The following is a 22431-nucleotide window of genomic DNA, read 5'->3' as shown; positions in this document are numbered from 1 at the left end:
CATTAAAAACCTGAGAGGATTTCCTCTTCTCATCTCCAAATACACTCCCACAACAATATCTCTTGCACTAACTATATTTACAAGGCTCTCTTCATCTTAAGAGATTAATTATTTATGGCTGGAGTTTCACCTAAATCAAATGTTTCAAAAATAATATTTCTCATTTTTTTTCTCATTAAACAAAAACACAGAAAAGAAAATTTTAAATCACCCAAATCCCACCACCAAGGGAAAAACAATAGCATTTTAATGACTCTGTCTCTAGGCTTTTTTTCTGATCAATTTTTTTTTAAAACATGTAACATATTACATATTTATGTGCATATTTAGCAACTGGTCTTTTCCATGTATTGATATATCAAACATTTCCCCAATATCCCAACTCTTAGTTTTCAAATGAACGATATTTTGAATCTATTTCAAATTTATTCACATAAGGACATCACAGACCATCAAAAAATTTTATATATCTAACTTTTGGGTTTATTTTTATCCCCCAGAGTTGCATGTTTACAATAAAGAAAGTTTTATGTATTGGTAAAGTTCAATTAATGAAAAAATGCTAGTAAAAGAACTCCAAGTATACATAAGTCAATACTATAAATATTATATAGATTATAGCACTAGAATTCCAAAATTTTCTCTCAATTGACACATCTTTAAGATATACTCACAGGGATGTAAAGTACAGCACAGGGACTATAGTCAATAATACTGTTGATAACCATGTATGGTGCCAGGTAGGTACTATACTTAGTCATCACTTCATAAGTTATACTAATGTTTAACCACTATGCTGTATACCTAAACTAACATAATATTGAATATAAAAAAAAAATTTTAAAGATATACTTAGGGTGCAAATTAATAGAAACCATGAACAAGACAGTCTCTATGGAAAACGGATTGATCAATTTTTGCCTTCATTCAAACCTGCATCAGAAACAAAGAAATGCTATGTTCTAAGAGAAAATGACAATAAAATTTAAGGTTCTATAAAATGATAACCTACTTAATATTCATGTGTCCCTATAAACCAAGCAATAGCCTTAAGTTGAGAAAATATGAGAAATACTGATCACAGCTCATCTGTAACTTTAAGGAGCTGTACAAAAAACATAGTGTTATTCATTTTAATATGAAGAGAATAAAGGCAAGAGAATAACAAAGACTCCCTCCTACCTTTAATAAACTGGGGAGACTACTGACAAAACAGACTGTTAAAAACCATTACTGGTCTTTCGTCCTTGGATAAATATTGGTATGTAATTTCTGTTTTAAAATATTTATGCCAAAGATAGAGATTAGACTGCCAAACTCAGAAGAATGTGCAAAAGAACTTCTACAAACCAAAGAGATAAAAACAATGAATAATGGATTTGAAGTCAAGTCATATAAGAAATTCAAATGGTCAATTAGTATGAAAAGACACTCAACCTCACTAATAAAGAAATTCAAATTTAGACAAGAGACTATTTTCTGCGTATCAAGTCAGCAAAAATTAAAAAGACAGAAAAAGGGAAAATGAACACTATCAAACTCTTGGAGGGCAAGCTGGCAATAATATCAAAATTTAAAATGAGTATGTCTTTTTAGCAATCTTACTTTTATAAATTTCTCCTAGAGAAACAGTAACCTAAAACATAAAGATTTATGTACAACCATGTTCACAGAAATATTATTTGTAAGACAAAAGCTCGGAAACAAAAAATACCTAAGTCAATTTATCATTTAGAGAATGAATAAGTAAACTTATGCTATGTCCATACTAAGAAATTTTACCCAGCCTTAAAAAGAATGACATTACATTAAATAATAACATGGAAGGATGTTCATGATATATTGTTGCATGAAAAACAAAGTAAATTATAGAACCTTATTTATGGTATGATCCCATTTGTCGTAGAAAACAAACCAAAAAAATCATAGAAGTGATATCTCTCTGTTTTCAAAAAAATTTATTTGAATATGTTATAGAAGAATGAACTCTAAACTGTTTCTAGTGTTCTTCGGGGTTATGGATATGTGATGGCAAGTGGTGGGGACTAAGTTTTTATTTTATTTTCTCTGTTGTTTGAATTTTTTATAAGTGGATATATTACTTTTACAATTTAAAAATGACTAATAAAGGGGGGTTCTCTCAAAAAAGTAAAATGTAACATATTGTCACACTGAAATTTAAAAAGTACATCAGCATACGTACTAGTAAGTTAGGTAGTTACACTGCTTAATAAGTAAGCTGGGTAGTTGAAGCCTAATTACTTAATATAATGACTAAACATCAAATGTGGATACACTGCTTACCTCTTTAGGTGATAAATTTTGTGTGTATACTGTCCCTTTTCTCCATCCTTCTCGTAAGGTTCATTCTTTAAGACTTCAATTCCTTCTCCACCACCAGTCTCATTCTTACTAGCTTCTGCAACAGAGTAAAGCTGCCCAACCTGATACTGAAATTTCAAAGAGTACAGAATTTCAATAAGTCACAGTAACTGTGGAAACATCTTGTGCTAAAATCTTACTATTGATGGTATAGAAAAGCACATCCGAATCATTCAGCACATGTGTTCTACATGAAAACATGACTCAAATTAGAAATTAATATTTAGAAAGACAGGTGATCACAGAGCTTCAAGAAACTATATTTTACAAGGTTTCCATTATTCAAGAAAATGCTAATTACAAACACTCTGGTGCTTTAATATGTAATATCCACTGATGAAGACAACTTCTTTACACTTAGTCCAACTTTTCTGAATAATATAATTTGTATTATATCTCATAAATTTTACAAAATTCTGAGGAAGATATGGCATGTATATAATTATCACTGTCAATTAAGAAAGCTGAGCAACTGAAATACCATTCTCAAGAATAAAAAGGAGGTGTTTAAAGTGTAATAATAAAAACTTGAAAATACAAAGAACCATTACAGTCCAACTTTTAGTAGACCTCTGGGGTTTTTTCCCCCATGGTTTATATGACACAAACCCAATTTGGCCCTTGTCCTTCTAAACATAAATAGTATTGGGTATACAGCATCAGAAGTGTGAATTATAAAGTTTTTCAGTAAACAAACTCTTTTTAAAGTATTATAAATATACAAGTATTACCATAAAAGGCAAGAAATTGCTGACAGTGGTTTCTATTTCATTTTAAAACAAACCAGAATTCTCAGTGGTCCACACCTGTGAGTGGGTGGTACTGTTCTGTGACAACCTGGAGTTGTTAACCATTCCAACAAATGATAAAAAGCAACGTTCTTATGTTCTAATATGTTCCTAGTGACTCAACCAGGGCACTATCTCCAATCTCTTCAAATCTGGCTAAATGTCTTCCTCCTGATGAAGACAGCCAGAAGAAATGTTTTGTTTTGTTTTTTTTCTTTTTTATAAGCATATTTTCAAAGAAAAGCTACTTCTAAAAACTAATAATTCAAAACCAACATTTTATTTGAGGGACAAAAAACAGGGGTAAGTTCTGTAAATATTCATATCTAACAGGAATATTATGCTATCTTGCAGGTTAATTTTAACACACATTCTCTTCCCCCTCCCCCTCGAAGAGTTTAGGAAGCTGGAACCAAACACATTTCTTAAATGAATCAAAAATAAGTTTCTGTAGGGATTTCAGACTGCAGAGAGGGTTGTGTTTCTTCTTTTGGTTTTCGTGATACAACATCAGTGTTGTCCAGTAATGCTACAATCAATCCTTAAGTCTTTCAAAATGTACTTTCAACACTGTCATTATTTTAAAAATAGGATTAAAATGTCTCTAAGTCAAAAGGTATACCTGATCTTGGCCAGGAAAAGAGTAACAAAAATTTACACAGAAACAACTAAACAACAGTATCCAAAAAAATGTTCTTAATGGACTGATACTTTGTGGTATGTTACCCTGCTTTCATTGTCATTTTAAAGAATGACCTAAAGACAGGAAGTGTGTTTATTAAGTCTGAATATAACAAAGAGCTGGGATTATTCTGGGTGACAATACCAAGATTCAGAAAGATTTCAACAAGTTGCTCCAACTAGCTAAAACCAAAAGAAAAAAATTAACAAAAACAAATGTCAATTTCCACATTTAAGTTCAAACAATCAATTGTACGAGAATAGGAGTGCCTGGTTTGTCTTGAGTGTTTTAATACAGTGAAACCTCAGGCACTACTGAGATATATACAGTTGTGTTCAAATCTACATTAAACAGTGCCAGATAGCTACTCGTTTCTCTAGTTCTTGTATTTTTTTTTTTTTTCTGTCTTCTGTCAGCTGTCACTTCTTAGGTTATCAGTTTGTTTTGTCCCACTTCCAACTCACTGCTTATAATCTACTGTCAGCTCTAAGAAAACCAGATAACTGAGCAAGTACAAACTGCATGCAAGTTTCAGAAGGACCCAGAGGGCTTTCGTGTTTTGCTACACATATCTTGATTTCTTAGACATCTCCTCTGCTTTCATCCTCATTCTTGGCTACACTACAGATAGCTACAACTGCAGAACATGCAACTTCTGAATTGGTGGTGTATTTCTGTATCACGTGCAGATCAAGGGAGACAATCTCTCACAGTTATGTGCTGGTCAGACCACGTCTGGAATACCGTTTTCAGTTAAGACCATTAACTACAACACATGCAGTAGTAAGACCAGCTGGTGAGGAAGTCTAGAGGTCACGTTTTATTAGGCCAAATGAATGTGCTGGGAATGTTTAACTTTGTAACCTCATGCAGAGACGATGGAACAAAAGTGATTGGAGGAGAGAAGTGCCAAAATAAAACCTGAAGGGTTACCATATGCAAGACTGAACAGGCCTATTTCCCACTGCTAAAGTTGAAAGAATCTAAACAATAGCCAAATATTATAGGAAAGCAGATTTTGGTTTAAACACAAGTGTTTAAAATATCCAACAGGAAAATAGGCTGCTTCTCTAAGCAGCAAGTTAACCTTAAAGTGCTTAGGCTGTAGCTGGAACCTCCTTTCCTTGAATATCGTAGACAGAATTTCTGCACTAGACAGGAGGTTAAACTGCATTCTTTAGACCCTTCCAAAACAAAGCAGTGTAACAGACATTCATTTACAATTATCTGTAATCATTTGTGTAACAACCTGTAACACACCTTAATTCATTTTGTCACATAAGCTAAAATGTAAAGGTAAACGAATACAACAAAAACATGACTTGAGATTAACGTATCAAAATGAACCATTTCAATAAAATAATACGGAAGCAAACATGACTTACCTCTTGAACAGAACAGGGCAACACCACACGGCTAAAAAGACAAAAGGTAAAAGAACGTATGTTACATATGAAATAGTTGGCTTTAACACACAGATCTCTATGTTTAAAAGAGCTTCTACTTTAAATCCAATGATAACTTGGAACAAGGATGTCATTTACAGAAGAGGGTTTTTTGCAATGCCTACAGCTCTAAATAAGGGTTTTTTAACTGGGGAAATAAAACTACCATTCCAGGCTCTCAACTATCACTGGCATTTAGCGTCCTCATTTTACCAAGACCCCAAACACGCACTTGTGGAGATGCTTGTAAGAAGTAAAGAACAAGAGAAAACTCACCGCTGAAAATTACAGGGTATAAAATGTATTATTTGTATGTCTGGTCAGGTTGCTCTCATGAAATTTTTAGTATGGTTTCACTCTCCATCTATACACTATGCATTTGTTTTTATGGCATTTTGCATGCAATGCATGTCTTGAATCTCATGAATGAATGCCTCCGAAAATCGATCCCCACTACCCAACTATTACTCAATTTTATTAAGAGAAAAACAAGTAAACGGTCCTTTGGACTTTATAAGGAAAAATATTACTATGGAAAATACCTTGCATCTTATCAATATAACCCAGGGTAGGTTCAATATAAGGTTGACATGTATTTGATTCTGTCCAACAGAGTTTGTCACTGGACATACATAAGGACCTACATGGAAGCTACTATTCCTGAAGATGAATTCTTCAAAAAAGAGTATTATGGTGAATTATTTTATATCACAATATTGCACTTCACATCCAGATTTTTATAGGGAAATACCTTCACTTATTTCTACCAGAAACTCTGAAAACCATCCCTGAATATCAATTGTCTCATGAGCTGGTGTCCAATATATGAAAAATTTTTGATTTGCATTTTATAGAAAATTCCCAATAGTTTTCCTCATTCCAATTTCTCTTCAGCTGCACTTGCCACCTACTTCTCCCTATTCTCCACAAATATGTATGCCTGACTCCGCACTACCTTAATCTCCAACATGTATTATATAAAACACGTCTCCTATAATGACCTCCCCCTTGACTATTTATTAGAGGTCACTCATCACTGTTTTGTCTTTCTGATGTAGTCATCTAAAGACAACGAACATTCTCAAACTCACGATGGTTACTAATTTCTATTTTCATCAAGAATAAACTTGTTATACGAAGTCCTTCCAAACCTACTCTAAGTTTTAGATGTCTCCTCTGGGTACACGCTAACTTGCTCACTGCCTCAGTAACAGAAAAACTGAGGAGAAGGGAGTGGGATGGTCAGGCGGAAGGAAAATTAGGATATAGTATAGGTTGGGAGCATATTTTGGAAGACATAGGAAGATATGGACAACAAAAGGTTGGGAGAGTATTTGCAGAGACTGCAATATAATGGTCAGAAACCTATTAAATGTATCAGGCAACAAGGAATCCTGGGAGGTTGTTCCAAAAAGTAAGAGACATAACTACGGCTAACATGAAGAAGTAATCTGCAGGTGGTTAAAAATGTTGAGAAGTAGGAGTACTGGGAAAAGCCATCTTTTGGGGAGATGGGCAAGGGTTCACAAAGGTTTGAACCAAGATGAAGGGCTGCAGAGGAAATGGAAAGAAGGAATACAGACAGAAGAGCTAAAGACAACCCTCAAGTTTCACAAAACCAAAGAATCTGCTGAGTAATTTCAGCAACTACTCACTAGCAGGAAGATACCTATTTTTATATAGTAACACTTCCAGGGAAACTTACTTCACAAAATGCAAGTGACTGATTAAGATATTCTGAATGAGTGATGAGTCACGTAACTTCTTCAAGATTTGCTTAATAAAAAGTAAAAGAGAAGGAACCGACAGGTTTTTATTTTCTATGACTAGTCTAAAAGCAGTACAGGTATCCCCTCATTTTGAAAGTACACCACTCTGCTTTTGCGAAAGACCTACATTAGTACCTGTTTTTGCTAACCAAAAGAAGTAACAGAGGATTTTTTCGGTTTCACGAAAAAAAGTGTTCAGCATTTGTTTTGCAGGAGCTGTCTTAGAGAGAGGCAGCTCGCAACTGCTAGCAGCAAGAGTGGCCCCCAAGCTCCTTCCCCAGGAACCACACTCAGGATCTCAGCATCAAGCTGCCAGAGCTTTGAACTGTGTCTGTGAGCATCTCTGCTTTACCTCGATTTTTTTTGTGTGCATCTGTTAGCAAGATGTGTCCCAAGATATCAAAAAGTGTAAGAGAGTTCATAAGGGTATTACACTTAGCATAAAACTGGATGCAATTAAGCGTATTTGGTATGATTTTGTAGGTTATTTTTTGGTGGTCTGGGAATGCTCAATAATTTTTCATATACAGCTAACCCCTGAACAACAAAGGTTTGAACTGCACAGGTCCAGTCATATGCAGATTTATTTTCAATAAATACCTGTTTAAATCTGTGGTTGGGAGTCTGAAGATGCAAAGGGCAGACTATATGCATTATCTGTGCCCTTTTATATAGGGGACCCAAGCATTGGCAGATTTTTGGTATCTGTGGGGGTCCTGGAGCCAATCCCCCGCGGGTACCAAGGCACAACTAAGTTTTTGAGAAGTCACAATTTATATTCAGATTTTTAACTGTGGCGGTGGGGTCAGTACCCCCAACTCCTCCACCCCCACCCCATACTGTTGCAAGGGTCAACTGTAAATTAATGGTAACTGCTTCTTTGCTTTACGTCATTTCGCCTAGTGAAAGGTTCATTGGAACACTCCACTTTTGGATAATGGGGAAACCTAAACAGGTATACCTTGTATTATTTTGCTTCGCAGATATTGTGTTGTTTACAAATTGAAGTTTTGTGACAACCTTGTGTTGAACAAGTCTAGTGGCACCATTTTTCTAATACGCTGAGATGATGGTTAGCATTTTTTAGCAATAAAGTATTTTTTAATTAACATATGCACATTTTTAAAGACATAATGCTATTGCACATTTAACAGACTACGTACAGTATAGTGTAAAAATAACTTTTCTATGCACCGGGAAACCAAAAATTCGTGTGACTGGCTTTACTGCAATATTCACTGTATTGCGGTGTGTGGAACCAAACCCGCAGTATGTGAGATATGCCTGTATTTGAAAACTTTCAAACTTTTCTACAAATCTTCATGAAAATATTTTCCAAATGGAACTGGCCACTAGTTCTTTAAAACCAGGACTTCATGCTAATGGCAACTTCATCTATTGCTTAAATAACAACTTGAAGGGAAAGCCCCACCCTGAAAAGTAATTTCTGACCTTTTAATTCACGTCAAAAATAGATGGCGTTTTTAAAGACAACAAACATTTGCCGAAGTATTTTAAGTTTACCAACATCTTCACCTAGGAATGACGTATTCACTGCTCCTGACCAAAAACAATTTAAAAAAAGCTGACTTCCGAGTAAGAATATTTTTTTCATTCAACACTGTGTACTTACAGTATGTGAGACTACATGGTGGGCTGGGAACTCCTCACATAACTATCAACAGACTACTAAACATTTAATTCACTAAATACTAAACACTTAACTTTAGGAGGGAGGAAATAACTCTAATAAAAGGAAAAACGACTAGATCTGCGATCTAAAATCAGTTCTGCAAATCACTTGCTATGTGACTTGCGCCAAGTCAATTTCCTTCTGTCTTATTTCCTCTATTTATCTCAATATCTGCCACCTACCCACAGTACAAAGATGTCACAGTAATAAATGAGATAACGCTTGCATGATACACTGTATAAACAACTTGGAAGAAACGTTTTATGTAAACCCAAAGTTCAATACTATAAATAAGCTTTAACTGAAAATGTGTCCTTTCTCAGGATACCTGTCACTGACTATAGTTATAATTTTTCATTAGTTTAACAAATATTTACTGAGCACTTACTATGTGCCAGGGACTATTTTAAGAGCTGGGGCTATGGGAGTGAGCAAAAAAACACAAATTCATGGAGCTTACGTGTAGTAAGAGACGACATCTAGTAAATTAGAAAATATAATAGTCGTATTGCATGATAGATGGTGATCATTGCTATGGAGAATAAAGCAGGGAAGGCAGATACCAAAAGGTGGGGGCTGCAATTAGGTCTTCAGAGAAGAATTCCCTAAGAAGGTGATATATAAGAAATAACATGAAGGAGGTGAGTTAGTGAGATGATGGAAGAGCACTTCAGACAGCAGAAAGGCACTGAACTGAAGGAACTTTTTCTCCTAGAGTAGCCGAGGAATAGCAAGCAAGCGTGTGAGCTTGGAATGGGCCAAGGAAGGGTAGTAAATGAGATCAGAGGCAAAAAGAACACAGTGTAAGACCTCCCAGTATGTTGGAAAGGCTCTGGCTTTTATTCTCAGCTGAGATAGGGAATCTTTTCAAGGTTTTAGGCAGAGAAGCGAGAGGAGTCGCTTCCTTTTTAAAAGAAATCTGAGAACACTAAAAATAAGGTGCCTGGAGATAACTAAATTAATCCAAAAATTTTACTTAGGGATTTAAAAAGAAAGGAGCATTTGAAACACGAAAGAACAGGCCATACTTGAAATCCCTAGTCGCCCAAGGAATGAAGACGAAACGAACCAGCTGTGACAAATGAACAATCACTGCCAACCAGATTTCCTGTGATATTCACAGTCCTTAGAGGATAGGAAATACCAGAACTTTTCAACAAAATCACGTTGCCAGTCTATTGCACCTGGAAACCCTTCTATTTGACACACGTGTTAACACCTCGCCTCAACCCCGTCAAATAGGTGGAGCCCAGAGTGTACCCCCACCTTAAAATGGAAACTGAGACTCAAGAGCAGAGAGGCGGCTCTGCTGTCAAGTCGACTGAGCCGCCCCGTGGAGCGCAGGTATCCGGACTCCCGGGGCTCCTGCAAGAACTTCAGGGCGCCGACGTCCCACCTCCAATTCACACATCAGGGCTACCTTCACCCGACAAGCCCATCTCCCGCGGGTTACAGGCAGGCTCCACCCCCAGACGACAAATCACAGTCAGACCTACAGCGTCTTCCCCACCCTCGGTCTCACCGGCGGGGCTGGGGATGGGGGGGTTGGGGAGAAGGCGGGTCCCAGCGGAAACTCCCGGCCGCGCCTTCCCGAGCCATGCGCTCCGGCCGGGATACAGCCGCCTCCGCCCCGGGGGAGACGGCAGCAGTGTTACCACAGCAACGCCTGGAGGGGGCTCTGGGGACGCGCCGTGGAGAGGCCTCGAGTGGGCCGGGGGCGCAGGCCGAGGGGAGGGGTCGCGCGCAAGAAGACGCCAGCCCGAGGCTCGCTCCTTCTCAGGAATATTCCAACATTTCTCAGTCAATGAACCTCCCACCATGGCTGTCCTGGAACCTCGTTAGCGCCACAGACCCACTCACAATTCCTTAATCAGCACCATCTTCCCGGAACCCCCACACAGCTGCTGCCGCTACCACCGCCGCCGCTACCGCCGCTCACGGCGCCTGCGCGGCCCCGCCTCCCTGCCCACCGACCCACCTCAGCGCCTGCGCGTCCACACCCTTCCGCTGAGACCAGTCGTGTCAGCGCGCGAGAGGGGCTAGCTCCGCCCCAGTTCCGCGCCCCACCCTGGGCGCACGAGACCTCTACTGCGGTTGCGCGGCGGGGCCGGAAGGCGTGCGGCTTCTACTGCGACTGCGCAAGCCCGGCGCGTGGTCTCTTGTCTCCTCCCAAAAGCTCCTCCCCCCAGTCAAATTCCCTCCGGGCATCTGAGCAGCCTAGGCTTTCTGGTGAGTGTTGCAGTCAGTTCCTGGGAAGCCGCTTTCTGGTGACCAGCACTAAACTCTCACTGCTTTTGAAAGGAGGCCCGCTTTCTTGACGGACACCTCACTTTGAAAGTCCACGTTAGGGACTTCTGATGGGTTCCGGAGGCCGACGTCGCCAGGTTCTGTTCCTCTTAGTGACCTCGACAGATTCCGCGGGAAGAAGTGAGTGCACTTGGCTTACGTGCAGGTTCCAGAAGCCTCGTGAGTGCGGCGTCTGACCGTTACTCACCTTGCTGGGGCGATACTCGGTCCCCAACGCCCACACTCACCCCTGCCCGAGAATCCAGAACCCACAGTTACTGTGACTAGACGGGAGGTACGTCTAACCCTCAGACTGAGCCCCCATTGGGGAAAGAGGAGCGCTCTCTTAGGACCCAGGACAGGGACCTGTTCTGGGGTGGCCTGAGCGCAGTCACACTGAATGCCCCGCAGGACCCTCCCACCCACGTCCGGGCTCCAGCCTGGAAGCCAAAAGGTGAACCTTAGAATGAGCAGTAGCCCAGGGTTCACTCGCTGACTGTGCCAGGCACAGTTCTGGGCCCTGGGGAAACATCTGGAAACAAAGTAGGCACAGTGCTTGTCCTCACTTGGAAAGGAGAGAATTGGGCATAACAGCTAAGTGCTGTCTATGAATAAAATAAAATTACGGGGGAGGCAGAGTCATCAAGGGAAGGACTCTCAGGAGGATACTTTTGAGCCTAACATTGTAAATAGCCCAGCCTGTGAAGATAGGGAGTGGCATTCCTTGGAGGAAGACAGACCCTGAGGCTGGAATAAGTTTAGAGTATTTGAGGAGCAGGTAGTGGACAGGGGTGGCGAGCACATCTTTAAGTGAAGGTGGGAGGGAAATGAGCTGGAACTAAGCAGATCACTAGGCCGTAGTAAAGAGTTTGAATTGTGTTCTAAGAACCATGGGAAGCCGTTGAGTGGTTAGTAAAAGAATAAAAATGTTGGGGAGGCCGGATGGCTCAGGTGGTTAGAGTGCGAGCTCTTAACAAGGTTGTGGGGCCAGTGAGCTAGACATGGGCCACAACTAGACTGAAGGACAACGACTTGGAGCTGATGGGCCCTGGAGAAACACACTGTTCCCCAATATTCCCCAATAAAATTTAAAAAAAGATTAGAGAAATGACACATTTGAATACTATATCTCTCTATATTAGAGTTAGGAGATGTTATTTAACGTCCAAGGAGGTAATATTAATTGCCAAACTTAAAAGTAGTCATTTTATGTCCTAGTTTCTCCCCAAATATGCAGGCTAAACATATAAATAGCTTTAAAAACGTGGATGGATTTGTGGTTGACATGCTTTATCAAATATTAAGAAAAATGAGGACATTGCAGAGCATTTCTGTAGCTTTTGAAGGCTCTCCGTAAGTGTTCATTAATTCCATGTTCTGCATTGCACTGTTGCTGCTTATAGTACTCAAATATTTATTTTTGGTGTGCTGCATGGAACATAACTCTGAACTAGTATACAGTGTGGTCATTGTTTCCCTTTTCTATCTAAAACTATTGAAAATCACAAGGATAGATTAAGAAAGTAACCAGTTTAGATGTATTTATTGAGGGAAAGAAAACATACTAATTCAAAATGAGGTTTGTAGAAAACATGAAATCTGTGTAGCTAAATAATTGTACGTTACATCTGCTTACAAGAGGAAAAAGGCAGAATGAGGGAATATTGAAGAGAGTAGAAAATAAGAAAGACATGAACCATCACCCCAAAATGAGAAAGGACCGACATATTAAGAAAAAGACAATTGCACATGAAAAAAATAAACTACAGAAATGGAATGTGTGGCATTTTCTTGTTTTAAAAGTAATATTTTGAATCCTGTGCGTTTTTACAAATACAGACGTAAGATGGGCTATAATTTATCACTACTTTGTAGAAAAGGTCCAACCTCTTTTTAAGCCTATGTCTCTTGTTCTCTGTTGTAACTTTCAACCCTCAATAAAGATAACCTTTGCACACAAAATGTCCAGTTGAATTTAATTCTACAAGCCTCATGTAGCCAACCACCAGTCGCATTACTTGTATAGAGTTCTGGAGCAGAGCTCATTGAAGTAAGAATGATGGTAGATTTTACTGAGGCAAACTGACAGATTTCTGAACATGAGCAGTATTTGGAACACTTATTTTACACCTAGTTGATAAAGGACAACTCTGGGCAAATAAATTTGAAAAGTCCTTTAAATATTATAGTTGAATTTGCCCCTCCCCTCTTTTTTCGTAAACAGATGTTCTTAACACGAGATCCAAAACCTTTTGGTTGGTGCACTGGGGAATTTGTGAACCACTGAATTACATACATAATTTTATGTCTACAAGGTCTGACAAATTCGCAAACTTGTTGCAACGATGTTGCTAACCTCTTTTGCTATCAGAGGGATTATTCATTATGAATTTGTACCAACAGGACAAACAGTTAACCAAGTTTACTATTTGGAAGTGCTGAAAAGGCTGCGTGAAAAAGTTAGACGACCTGAACTTTTCGCCAACAATTCATGGCTCTTGCATCACGACATTGCACCAGCTCACATGGCACTGTCTGTGAGGGAGTTTTTAGCCAGTAAACAAATAACTGTATTGGAACACCCTCCCTACTCACCTGATCTGGCCCCCAATGACTTCCTGAAGATAAAGGAAATGTTGAAAGGAAGACATTTTAATGATATTCAGGATATCAAGAGTAATACAACAGCTGTGATGGCCCTTCCAGAAAAAGAGTTCCAAAATTGCTTTGAAGGGTGGACTAGGCACTGGCGTCAGTGCATAGCTTCCCAAGGGGAGTCCTTCGAAGGTGACCGTAGTGATATTCAGCAATGAGGTATGTAGCACTTTCTAGGATGAGTTCGCGAACTTAATGGTCTGACCTCATGTACATTTTTCTGGGGTGAGGTCTACAGCTTTCATTTGCCTTGCTCACTCTGCACTTTGCCATCCTATTCATCTCCCTATTTGAGAATTACTCTGATTGAGACTATTTCTATGAAAACTAGAAATATTCCCAAGAATGATTTAATTTTGTCAAACATTAGAGCATCGATCATAGTACTGTACCGACATGGGAGAGACAGGATTGGGTTTTGCAGTAGAAAGCCCATGGCCTGAATCCTGGCTCTGTCGCTTGCTGGCTGTGTACCTTGAATAAATTATTTAATCTCTCAGAGACACAATTTATTCATCTATAAAAAGAAACTACTAAATCTACAACATATTTGTTGTGAGGAATAAAAGATACGAAGCATATAAAGCCCCTATGTTACACATTACTTGATATGTAATAGGTGTTCAATGAATGGCAATCATTTAAAAGCTTACAGCTTTCAGAGAGCAGGATAGTAATTTAAATCAAGGTATAATTAAGTTTCTTCCCATCCTCCCTTCATCCCTAGAGGTAGCTACTATCATTAATCACTCTTCATCCTAATGCATGAATCAGAATGCATATATGTGTACATGCATTCATGTATGTACCCATATATGACTATAATAATTTACCCTTTCACCTACAGTGCATAATATAGATTGCACTTCTTCTGTATTGTCACCAACATTTTTGCTATTGTCAGAATTGTTCATTTTTCCCCCTTTATTAGTTTTAAAATGCTGTCGCACATACTCTTCATTTCCCTGCAGAGTAAGGGTCTTTTCATGTTTACTGGCCTTGTTCTTTGCTCATTTTCCGATTGGTTTTGTTTTTTTCTTTTTGATTTGTAGAAGACACATAGCCACTTCGGATTTGAATTTTATGTTGACTGTGCACTTTATCTGTTTCCATCTATGGACTGTGTCACTCTGTTTACAGGAGGGTTTCTCAGCCTCTGCAGTGCTGACATTGTGGGTCAGATAATTCTTCATCGAGGAGACTGTCCTGTGCGTTGTAGGATGTCACACAGCATCCCCGGCCTCTATCCACCAGGTGCCAGTAGCACCCCTCTAGCCTTGACAATCAAAAATGTTTCCAGACATTGTCCCGTGGGGGGTAAAGCTGCCTCCCCCGTTGAGAACCATTAGTTTATAGTGATTCTGTTATGCAGTTATTCATTTTATTAAATGTATTGGGGTGACAATGGTTAGTAAAATTATATAGGTTTCCAGTGTACACTTCTATAATATATCATCTATATATCACATTGTGTATTCACTATTCACCACTCCTTCCATCACCACATATTTGATCCCCTTTTCCCTCTTCTATCACCACCTCCTCCCCACTTACCCTCCAGTAACCACAGAACTGTTGTTTGTGTCTCTGGGTTCATCCCACTAACATTTTTTGAGTTTTTGTTACACGCCAGGCCGTAAATGTTTCACATAACCTATTGCTAACCCTAACCCATTTATTCATCACAGCACACATAAAGTAGGTACCATTATTATCCCTATTTTATAAAGGAGATATGTTGTTTATGTCTTATGTGCAGAAGATGTTCATCAACTTTACTGAGTTATAGTTTACATACAATTTGTACATTGTAAATTGTATGTCAATTAAGTGACAATTTTGTCAAATATATACTTCTGGTAATCCTTACCACAGTCAAGATACATGACAGTTTGATCCCTTTTTAAAGGTTTCTTTGTGCCCCTTTCCTGTCAGCCCCAGGCATGCTGGGAACCATGTCCTGCAACTGTGAATTAGGCTTGCCTCTCGTAGAATTTCATATCATTAAATCACATAGCATGTACTCTTAAATATCTGGCTTCTTTCACTCAGCATAATGTTTTTAAGATTCATCAGTGTTGTGTGTAGTTCGGTCCTTTTCATTGTTGAGTGATATTCCTTTGTTATGGACATGTCAGATTTTGTTTATTCATTTACTTGTTAGTGGATGCTTGAGTTCTTCCCAGTGTTTGGCCATTGTAAGTACAGCAGCTTTGAATATTTGTGCCGTCTTTCTGTAGGTATAGATTTTCATTTCTCTTGGGAAAATTTCTCTTGGATTATAAGGAAAGTATATGCTTAACTCCAGGAGAACCTGCCAAATTTGTAAAGTAGTTTTGCCATTTTACACGCCCACCGACAGTGCATGCGAGTCCAGTCACTCCACATCTCCATCATCGTGGATTTGTTGTGGTTCCTCATTGTAGTTTCATTTGGATTCCTCTGAAGACTCATGATGTGAGCACTTTTTCATGTGCTTATTTGTCATTTGTACATCTTTTGTGAAGGGTCTGTTCAAATCTTCTGCCCATTTTTAAATTGGTTTGTCTTTTTATTGTCACAAGAGCTCTTTATGTTCTAGATATATCCTTTCTCAGATGTATGTGTTGCAGATAGTGTCTCCTAGTCAGTGACTTGCCTTTTCATTTTCTTGATGGTATATTTCAAACAGCAGAAATTTTAAATTCTGAAGACGTCCGTTACCAACTTTTTTTCTTTTATGATTGATTCATGCTTTTTGTGTCCTACCTAAGAAATCTTTGCCTACCCCAAAGTCACAAAGATTTTATTTTACTATGTTTTCTTCTAGAAGTTTTAAAATTTTACCTTTACTTTTAGGTCTGTCATCCATTTCAAATGTTTTTCTTCCCTCTTTTATTGTGATAAAATACACATAACAAAATTTAGCATAATAACCATTTTTAAATATACGGTTCAGCAGTATTAAATACATTCATAATGTTGTGCATCCATTTCCACAGTGCTTTTCATCTTGTAAAACTGAAACTCTGTACCCATTAAGCAGTAACTCTCCTTTCTCCCCTCTTCCCAGCCCCTGGCAATCACCATTCTACATAGAAAAAGTCTCTTATGATTTTGACTACTCTAAGTATTATATAAGTGCAATCATTTAATATTTGTTTTTTTGTGACTGGCTTATTTCACGTACCATAATGTACTCACGGTTCATGTTGAAGTGTGTGTTAGAATTTCCTTTCATTTTAAGGTTAAATAATATTCCATTGTATGTACGAAGTATGATTAAACAATACAGTGAATGTTTAAATAAAAATGTATTACAGTAAAAGACACATTGCCATCAATCCCCCTCAAAATACTCCCCCTTGATTTAAACACTCTTATCCCATCTTTCTTGCCACTTTCTGAAGCAGTTCTGGAAGTCCTCTTTTGTGAGTGTCTTTAGTTGTGTTGTCATGGCTGCCTCGATGTCCTGAATCGATTCAAAACGTTGACCTTTCATGGTCATTTTGACTTTGGGGAAGAGCCAGAAGTCGGAAGAGCACATAAGGTGAATAAGGTGGATGAGGACACACCGTAATTTGACAGAAATTGCCATATACAAGAAGCAATGTATCTCACCCAGGGAGAGGAAGAAACAATGACATCAGCAAGTCCTGTCCCCTGGAGGGTTAAAAACTTCTGATTGGGAGGGACTTCCTCAGGGAACTCATCCTCTGAGTTGCCCACACTTCCCTCTCATGTGTGCACTTTTGCTTCAGTAAACTCCCTGTGCTTTCCTCCGTCTGTCTCGCCCTTGAATTCTTTCTTGAGCGGAGAGAAGACCCTGGTCACTGCTGCTCTGGGTTGAGTCCTCTCTAGGGCGTCCCCGGGAGCATCCTGCGACACAGTTACGTACGTGTTATACCTCATGTTGTCACTCAAGTGCGTGAGGCTCTGTTCACTTTTTAAAATATATCTTTGTCTCTAAATATTGTCGAATTTCTATTGATGTAGCTTCAAGTTTCATATATCCTTCTATTCTCTTCAAATTGCAGTTAGTCCACCCAGTGAAGTTTTTTTATTTCAGATATTGTAATTTTCAAATTGAAAATGTCCAATTATTTCTTTTGTGTAGTTTCTATATCTCTGTTGAGTTTATCTTTTCATTCCTTACAAGCATATTTTATGTCCTTGAACATAGTTTTAATAGCCGCTTTAAATTCCTTGTATGTAAATTTAAACATCTGTAGTTCTCTCAGGGTCAGTTCCCATTGAATGTCTGAGTATGGTTTACATTTTCTTGTTTCTATTTATATGGAGTACATTTGGATTGTGTCCTAGTGAGTGTGAATGATATATTGTAAATACTTTGGATTCTGTTATGTTCCTCCTAAGTGTGTTGATTTTTTTTTTCTTTTTTAAAAATCAGGTCATCAGATTTGCTGAATTGGAACTGGAAACTTTTTATCTTCCCGACAGTGGGCAGCAGCTGAAAGATTTGTTTGATTTTTTAAGCCTTATGTGGGCTACTTGGAATCTGCTCTTTACATGTGTACTCAACGGGTTAACCAGAAATTGGTGCAGTGTTTATATAAACAGTTTGGAGATACTCCTTGCTCTCTCCTCTGTAGTATTTTCCTCCTCACCAGCTGCTGCATTTGTCCTGAAATCTTTTCTTCGGAGACAAAGTAAGACTAGATTTTCTGAGTTTTAGCCTCTTGGCTTGGCCTGGAATAGGCTTCCCCAAAGTAGAAAATGGAAAACAACCCAGTGCCCAGTCCTCTATCACAGAATCTTACTGGTTTTGATTGTTTTCCAGTGCTTTTAGGTCATTGTTTTTAACATTTTGTCTAGATTTTATAGATGTTATATGTGGAATTTATTCCAATACGAGTTACTTGGCCATATGAGAAGAACAATCTCTGGGCTCTTTTTAATCCATGACTTTGATAGACACTCATCTGAGGAGAGCAGTTCTGCACGGGCCCTCATGAGTTCCTATTTTAAGACATGAATTACAGGCTAAGTAACGTTAGCCATGACTTTACCCCAGGCTTTTGCTATTAGGTTTGGAAGTAAGAACCCTTAACTAGAATTAGTGAGATCAGGTGGAGGAATTCTTCCAAACTGTGTGTAATGAGTGCAGTGCAAACTTACAGGGCCAGTAGTTTCAACAAGTCTTTGTTTCATATTCATGTGGAGCCCAATAAGGGGAAAGGCCCATTTCATATGGTCAATAAATGTTAAGTCATGATAAACAGCTTCAGTCCTTCTAAATGACTCAAAAATAATATATAATTTAAAGTAGTGATGGATTTGGGTGGGCCCAAGGAAAGGAAAATTGCCTACAATATTAGGAAGTTCAAGACGCATAACCATCTGTGACTTGGTAGAGGGGGGCGTAACATAAAGATGTATGATGCCATTTGTAAAACTAATTTCTCTTTTCATTTAATTTCTTGTTGCCTAAGAAAATGTAGCTAGTAATTAAGATACCATTTTGGTGTTGCTTATAAATGCTGTTGCCTTCATTAAATTCCACACTTGTGAAAAGGAGCTATTAAGAGACAGCCTAAGGTAACACTTCTGAATAGCTAACTTTGTTAAAAATACGTTTCCAAATTTCTTGCAATAAAATGTAATTGCATTTTGTTTTCACTTGCTAGACTCTTCTCACATATTATCTATTAGAGATGAGACTTGGTGCTAGAGGGAACATTCTGTTAAACTGGAGTTGTACGGTGACTTTTGAGTTCTCCCTTCCTTGCCATTCATAATAACATTTTCTGGTTTCTCTACTTTTCCTTACAATTCACTTCTCCTAAGGTTAAGCAGTGGCAGGAGAGAGATTCCAAAACATGTGCTATTTTGAAACTGACACATTTAAAAATCTTTGTCATTAAATTAAAATGCTTAAGAAACAATAATAATACCTTGTTTTAGTATTGCAACACTAGAGTACCTTGATGGCACACCTATAAAGTTAAAAACAAAACAAAACAGGCTATGGGAAGAGGAAAAGAAAGGGGGGAAAACAATATAATCTTTGATTGTTGATAGCACAAAATCATAGCCAATAAAAACATGATCTACCTCATAAAATTTGACACAGAGGACAATTGTTGGTGTTGTGTGTATGAACAGTGAACTTCTTATATGACAGGCATGTCTTTATAGTTTCATGTGTTATTTCTGTGAAATATACAAATGTACACTTGAACAAATAGAAATATATCCTATGTTCTTGACAAAGATGTTTCAATATCACAAAGATGTCATTTTCTCCCCATGTTAAAAAATAAACTCAATGCTAGTAAAAATACCAACAAGTTTTTTTTTTCCAACAGACAGAAATGATTAACTTTATATGGCAAAATAAACAAGCAAGAATAGTCAGGAAATTCCTGAAAAAGAGGAGCAATGAGCAGAGTATGACTATTCTACCAATTATTGAAACATATTATAAAGCCTCTACAATTAAAAGAGTGGTGTGGTAACACTATAGACAAATCAGTAGAACAAAATAAAAACTCCAAAAATAGACCCACATACTTATGGATATTTGGTATGTGGATATCACCATCTCAAATCATTGGGAAAAGGGTGGACTTTTTAATAAGCAGTGTTGAGATCATTGGATAGCACTTTGGAAAAAAAAATTGGATCTAAACCTCATACTGCACACCAAAATAAATTCAAATAATTCAGGGATATAATGTAGAAAGTGAAACTATACTAACCAAGGATGTGAAGGACCTATACACTGAAAACTATAAGGCATTTGTAAAAGAAATTGAAGAAGACACAAAGAAATGGAAAGACATTTTGTGTTCGTGGATTGGAAGAATCAACATAGTTAAAATGGCCCTATTACCCAAAACAATATACAGATTTAATGCAATCCCCATCAAAATCCCAATGGCATTTTTTAAAGAAATAAAACAAAAAAAATCATCAGATTTGTATGGAACCACAAAAGACCCTGAATAGCCAAAGCAATCCTAAGAAAAAAGGACAATGCTGGAGGTATTACACTCCCTAACTTCAGCTTGTACTACAGGGCTACAATAATCAAAATAGCATGGTATTGGCAGAAAAACAGTCACACAGACCAATGGAAAATAATTGAAAACCCAGAAATAAACCCCCATAAATATGGACAGATCATTTTCAACAAAGGTGCCAAAAATATACAATGGAGAAAAGACAGCCTCTCCAATAAATGGTGTTGGGAGAATTGGAAAGCCACGTGCAAAAGAATGAAACATCTAGCCTAGGTGCTATCTGTCACCACGTACCAAGATTAACTCAAAATGGATCAAAGACCTAAATATGAGACCTGAAACAATAAATTGCATAGAATAATACATAACTAAACTTATGGACCTTGGGTTCAGGATTTTATGAATTTGAGCTCAAAAGCAAGGGAAGTAAAAGCTAGCATAAATGAATGGGACTGTATCAAACTAAAAAGCTTCTGCACAGCAAAAAAAACCATCAGCAAAATAAAGAGGCAACCAACCAGTGGGAGAAGATTTTTGCAAACAACACCTCCGATAAGGGGCTAATATCCAAAATATATAAGGAAATCATACAGCTCAGTAACAGCAAAACAATTAAATGGGCAGAGGACCTGAATAGACATTTTTCCAAAGAGGACATACAGATGGCCAATAGATATATGAAAAGATGTTCAATGTCACTAATCATCAGGAAATGCATATAAAAACCATAAGAAGATATCACCTCACAATGCTTAGAATGGCTATCATCAACAAGACAAATAATAAGTGTTGGAGAGGCTGTGGAGAAAAAGGAACCCTCATACACTGTTGGTGGGAATGCAGACTGGTGCAGCCGCTATGGAAGGCAGTGTGGAGGTTCCTCAAAAAATGTAGAATTACCATGTGACCCCACAATCCCTCTGCTGGGTATCTACCCCAAAAATCTGAAAACATTTATCTGTAAAGATATATGTGCTCCAATGTTCATTGCAGCTTTATTTACAGTGGCCAAGACATGGAAACAACCATAGTGTCCTACGATAGATGATTGGATAAAGAAGATGTGATACATATACACAATGGAATACTATTTTGCCATAAGAAAAGATGCGACAAGATGGATGCACCTTGAGATTATTATACTAAGAAAAATAAGTCAGACAGAAAAAGTCGAGAACCATATATTTCACTGATATGTGGGATATAAAACTGAAAGCAGCAAAGGAACAAGACAAACAAGTAAAGAAACAAAAACTCATAGACACAGACAATAGTTTGGTGGTTACCAGACGGTCAGGGCAGAGGGGGTGGTAGATGAGGGTAAGCGGGGTCAAATATATGGTGACAGAAGGAGAACTGACTCTGGGTGGTGAACACACAATGTGATGTATAGATGATGTATTACAGAATTGTACACTCGAAACCTATGTAATTTTATGAACCATTTTCACCCCAATAAATTTTAATTAAAAAAATTATCCTGAAGAATAAAACATATCTGCTTTAAAAAAATGAAGCTATACAAAAGCTAGAAGAACAACACATTGATGAATTTCTTTATAACCTGGTAGTGTCAAAAGCCTTTTTAACTCCAACTTGATCTAACTATTAAAAGATTGATAACTGTGACTACATAAAAATTAAAGAGCATTTAAGTACCAAAAATATAATAAGTAAAAGTAGCAAACTGAAAAACAGTATTTACAAACTATGTCACAAGGGGCTAATCTCATTAATAACAGGTGCTGTCAGAAATTGAAAAGAAA

At 37.9% G+C, this 22431-nt stretch overlaps 1 protein-coding gene and 1 long non-coding RNA gene across 3 annotated transcripts in view; one reads left to right on the top strand and one right to left on the bottom strand.

The window, feature by feature from the left end:
* The window catches only part of PITPNB (phosphatidylinositol transfer protein beta), a 63380-nt gene extending 52658 nt beyond the window's left edge, over positions 1-10722 (bottom strand). For both annotated transcript variants that reach the window (XM_019756396.3, XM_019756395.3), the window contains exons 1-3: positions 10620-10722; positions 5238-5268; positions 2305-2450 (exon numbers count right to left, since the gene is read on the bottom strand). In XM_019756396.3, coding sequence (XP_019611955.1) covers positions 2305-2450; positions 5238-5268; positions 10620-10639 — 197 coding nt within the window. In that variant the 5' untranslated portion in view covers positions 10640-10722. The remainder of the gene's footprint in view (positions 1-2304; positions 2451-5237; positions 5269-10619) is intronic.
* A 212-nt stretch (positions 10723-10934) lies between these two features.
* On the top strand, positions 10935-19319 carry LOC141569203 (uncharacterized). The gene is made up of 3 exons (XR_012492667.2): positions 10935-11340; positions 13449-13859; positions 18091-19319. It is a non-coding gene; the product is annotated as an uncharacterized LOC141569203 (long non-coding RNA).
* Positions 19320-22431: the final 3112 nt, after the last annotated feature.

This window comes from Rhinolophus sinicus, chromosome 9 (genome assembly GCF_057876585.1).
Source record: "Rhinolophus sinicus isolate RSI-liver-muscle chromosome 9, RSI-T2T, whole genome shotgun sequence".
In the NCBI taxonomy this organism is placed as follows: domain Eukaryota; kingdom Metazoa; phylum Chordata; class Mammalia; order Chiroptera; family Rhinolophidae; genus Rhinolophus; species Rhinolophus sinicus.
Note: the sequence above shows the minus strand (reverse complement) of the source record. Positions and strands in the feature narration are given on the sequence as shown.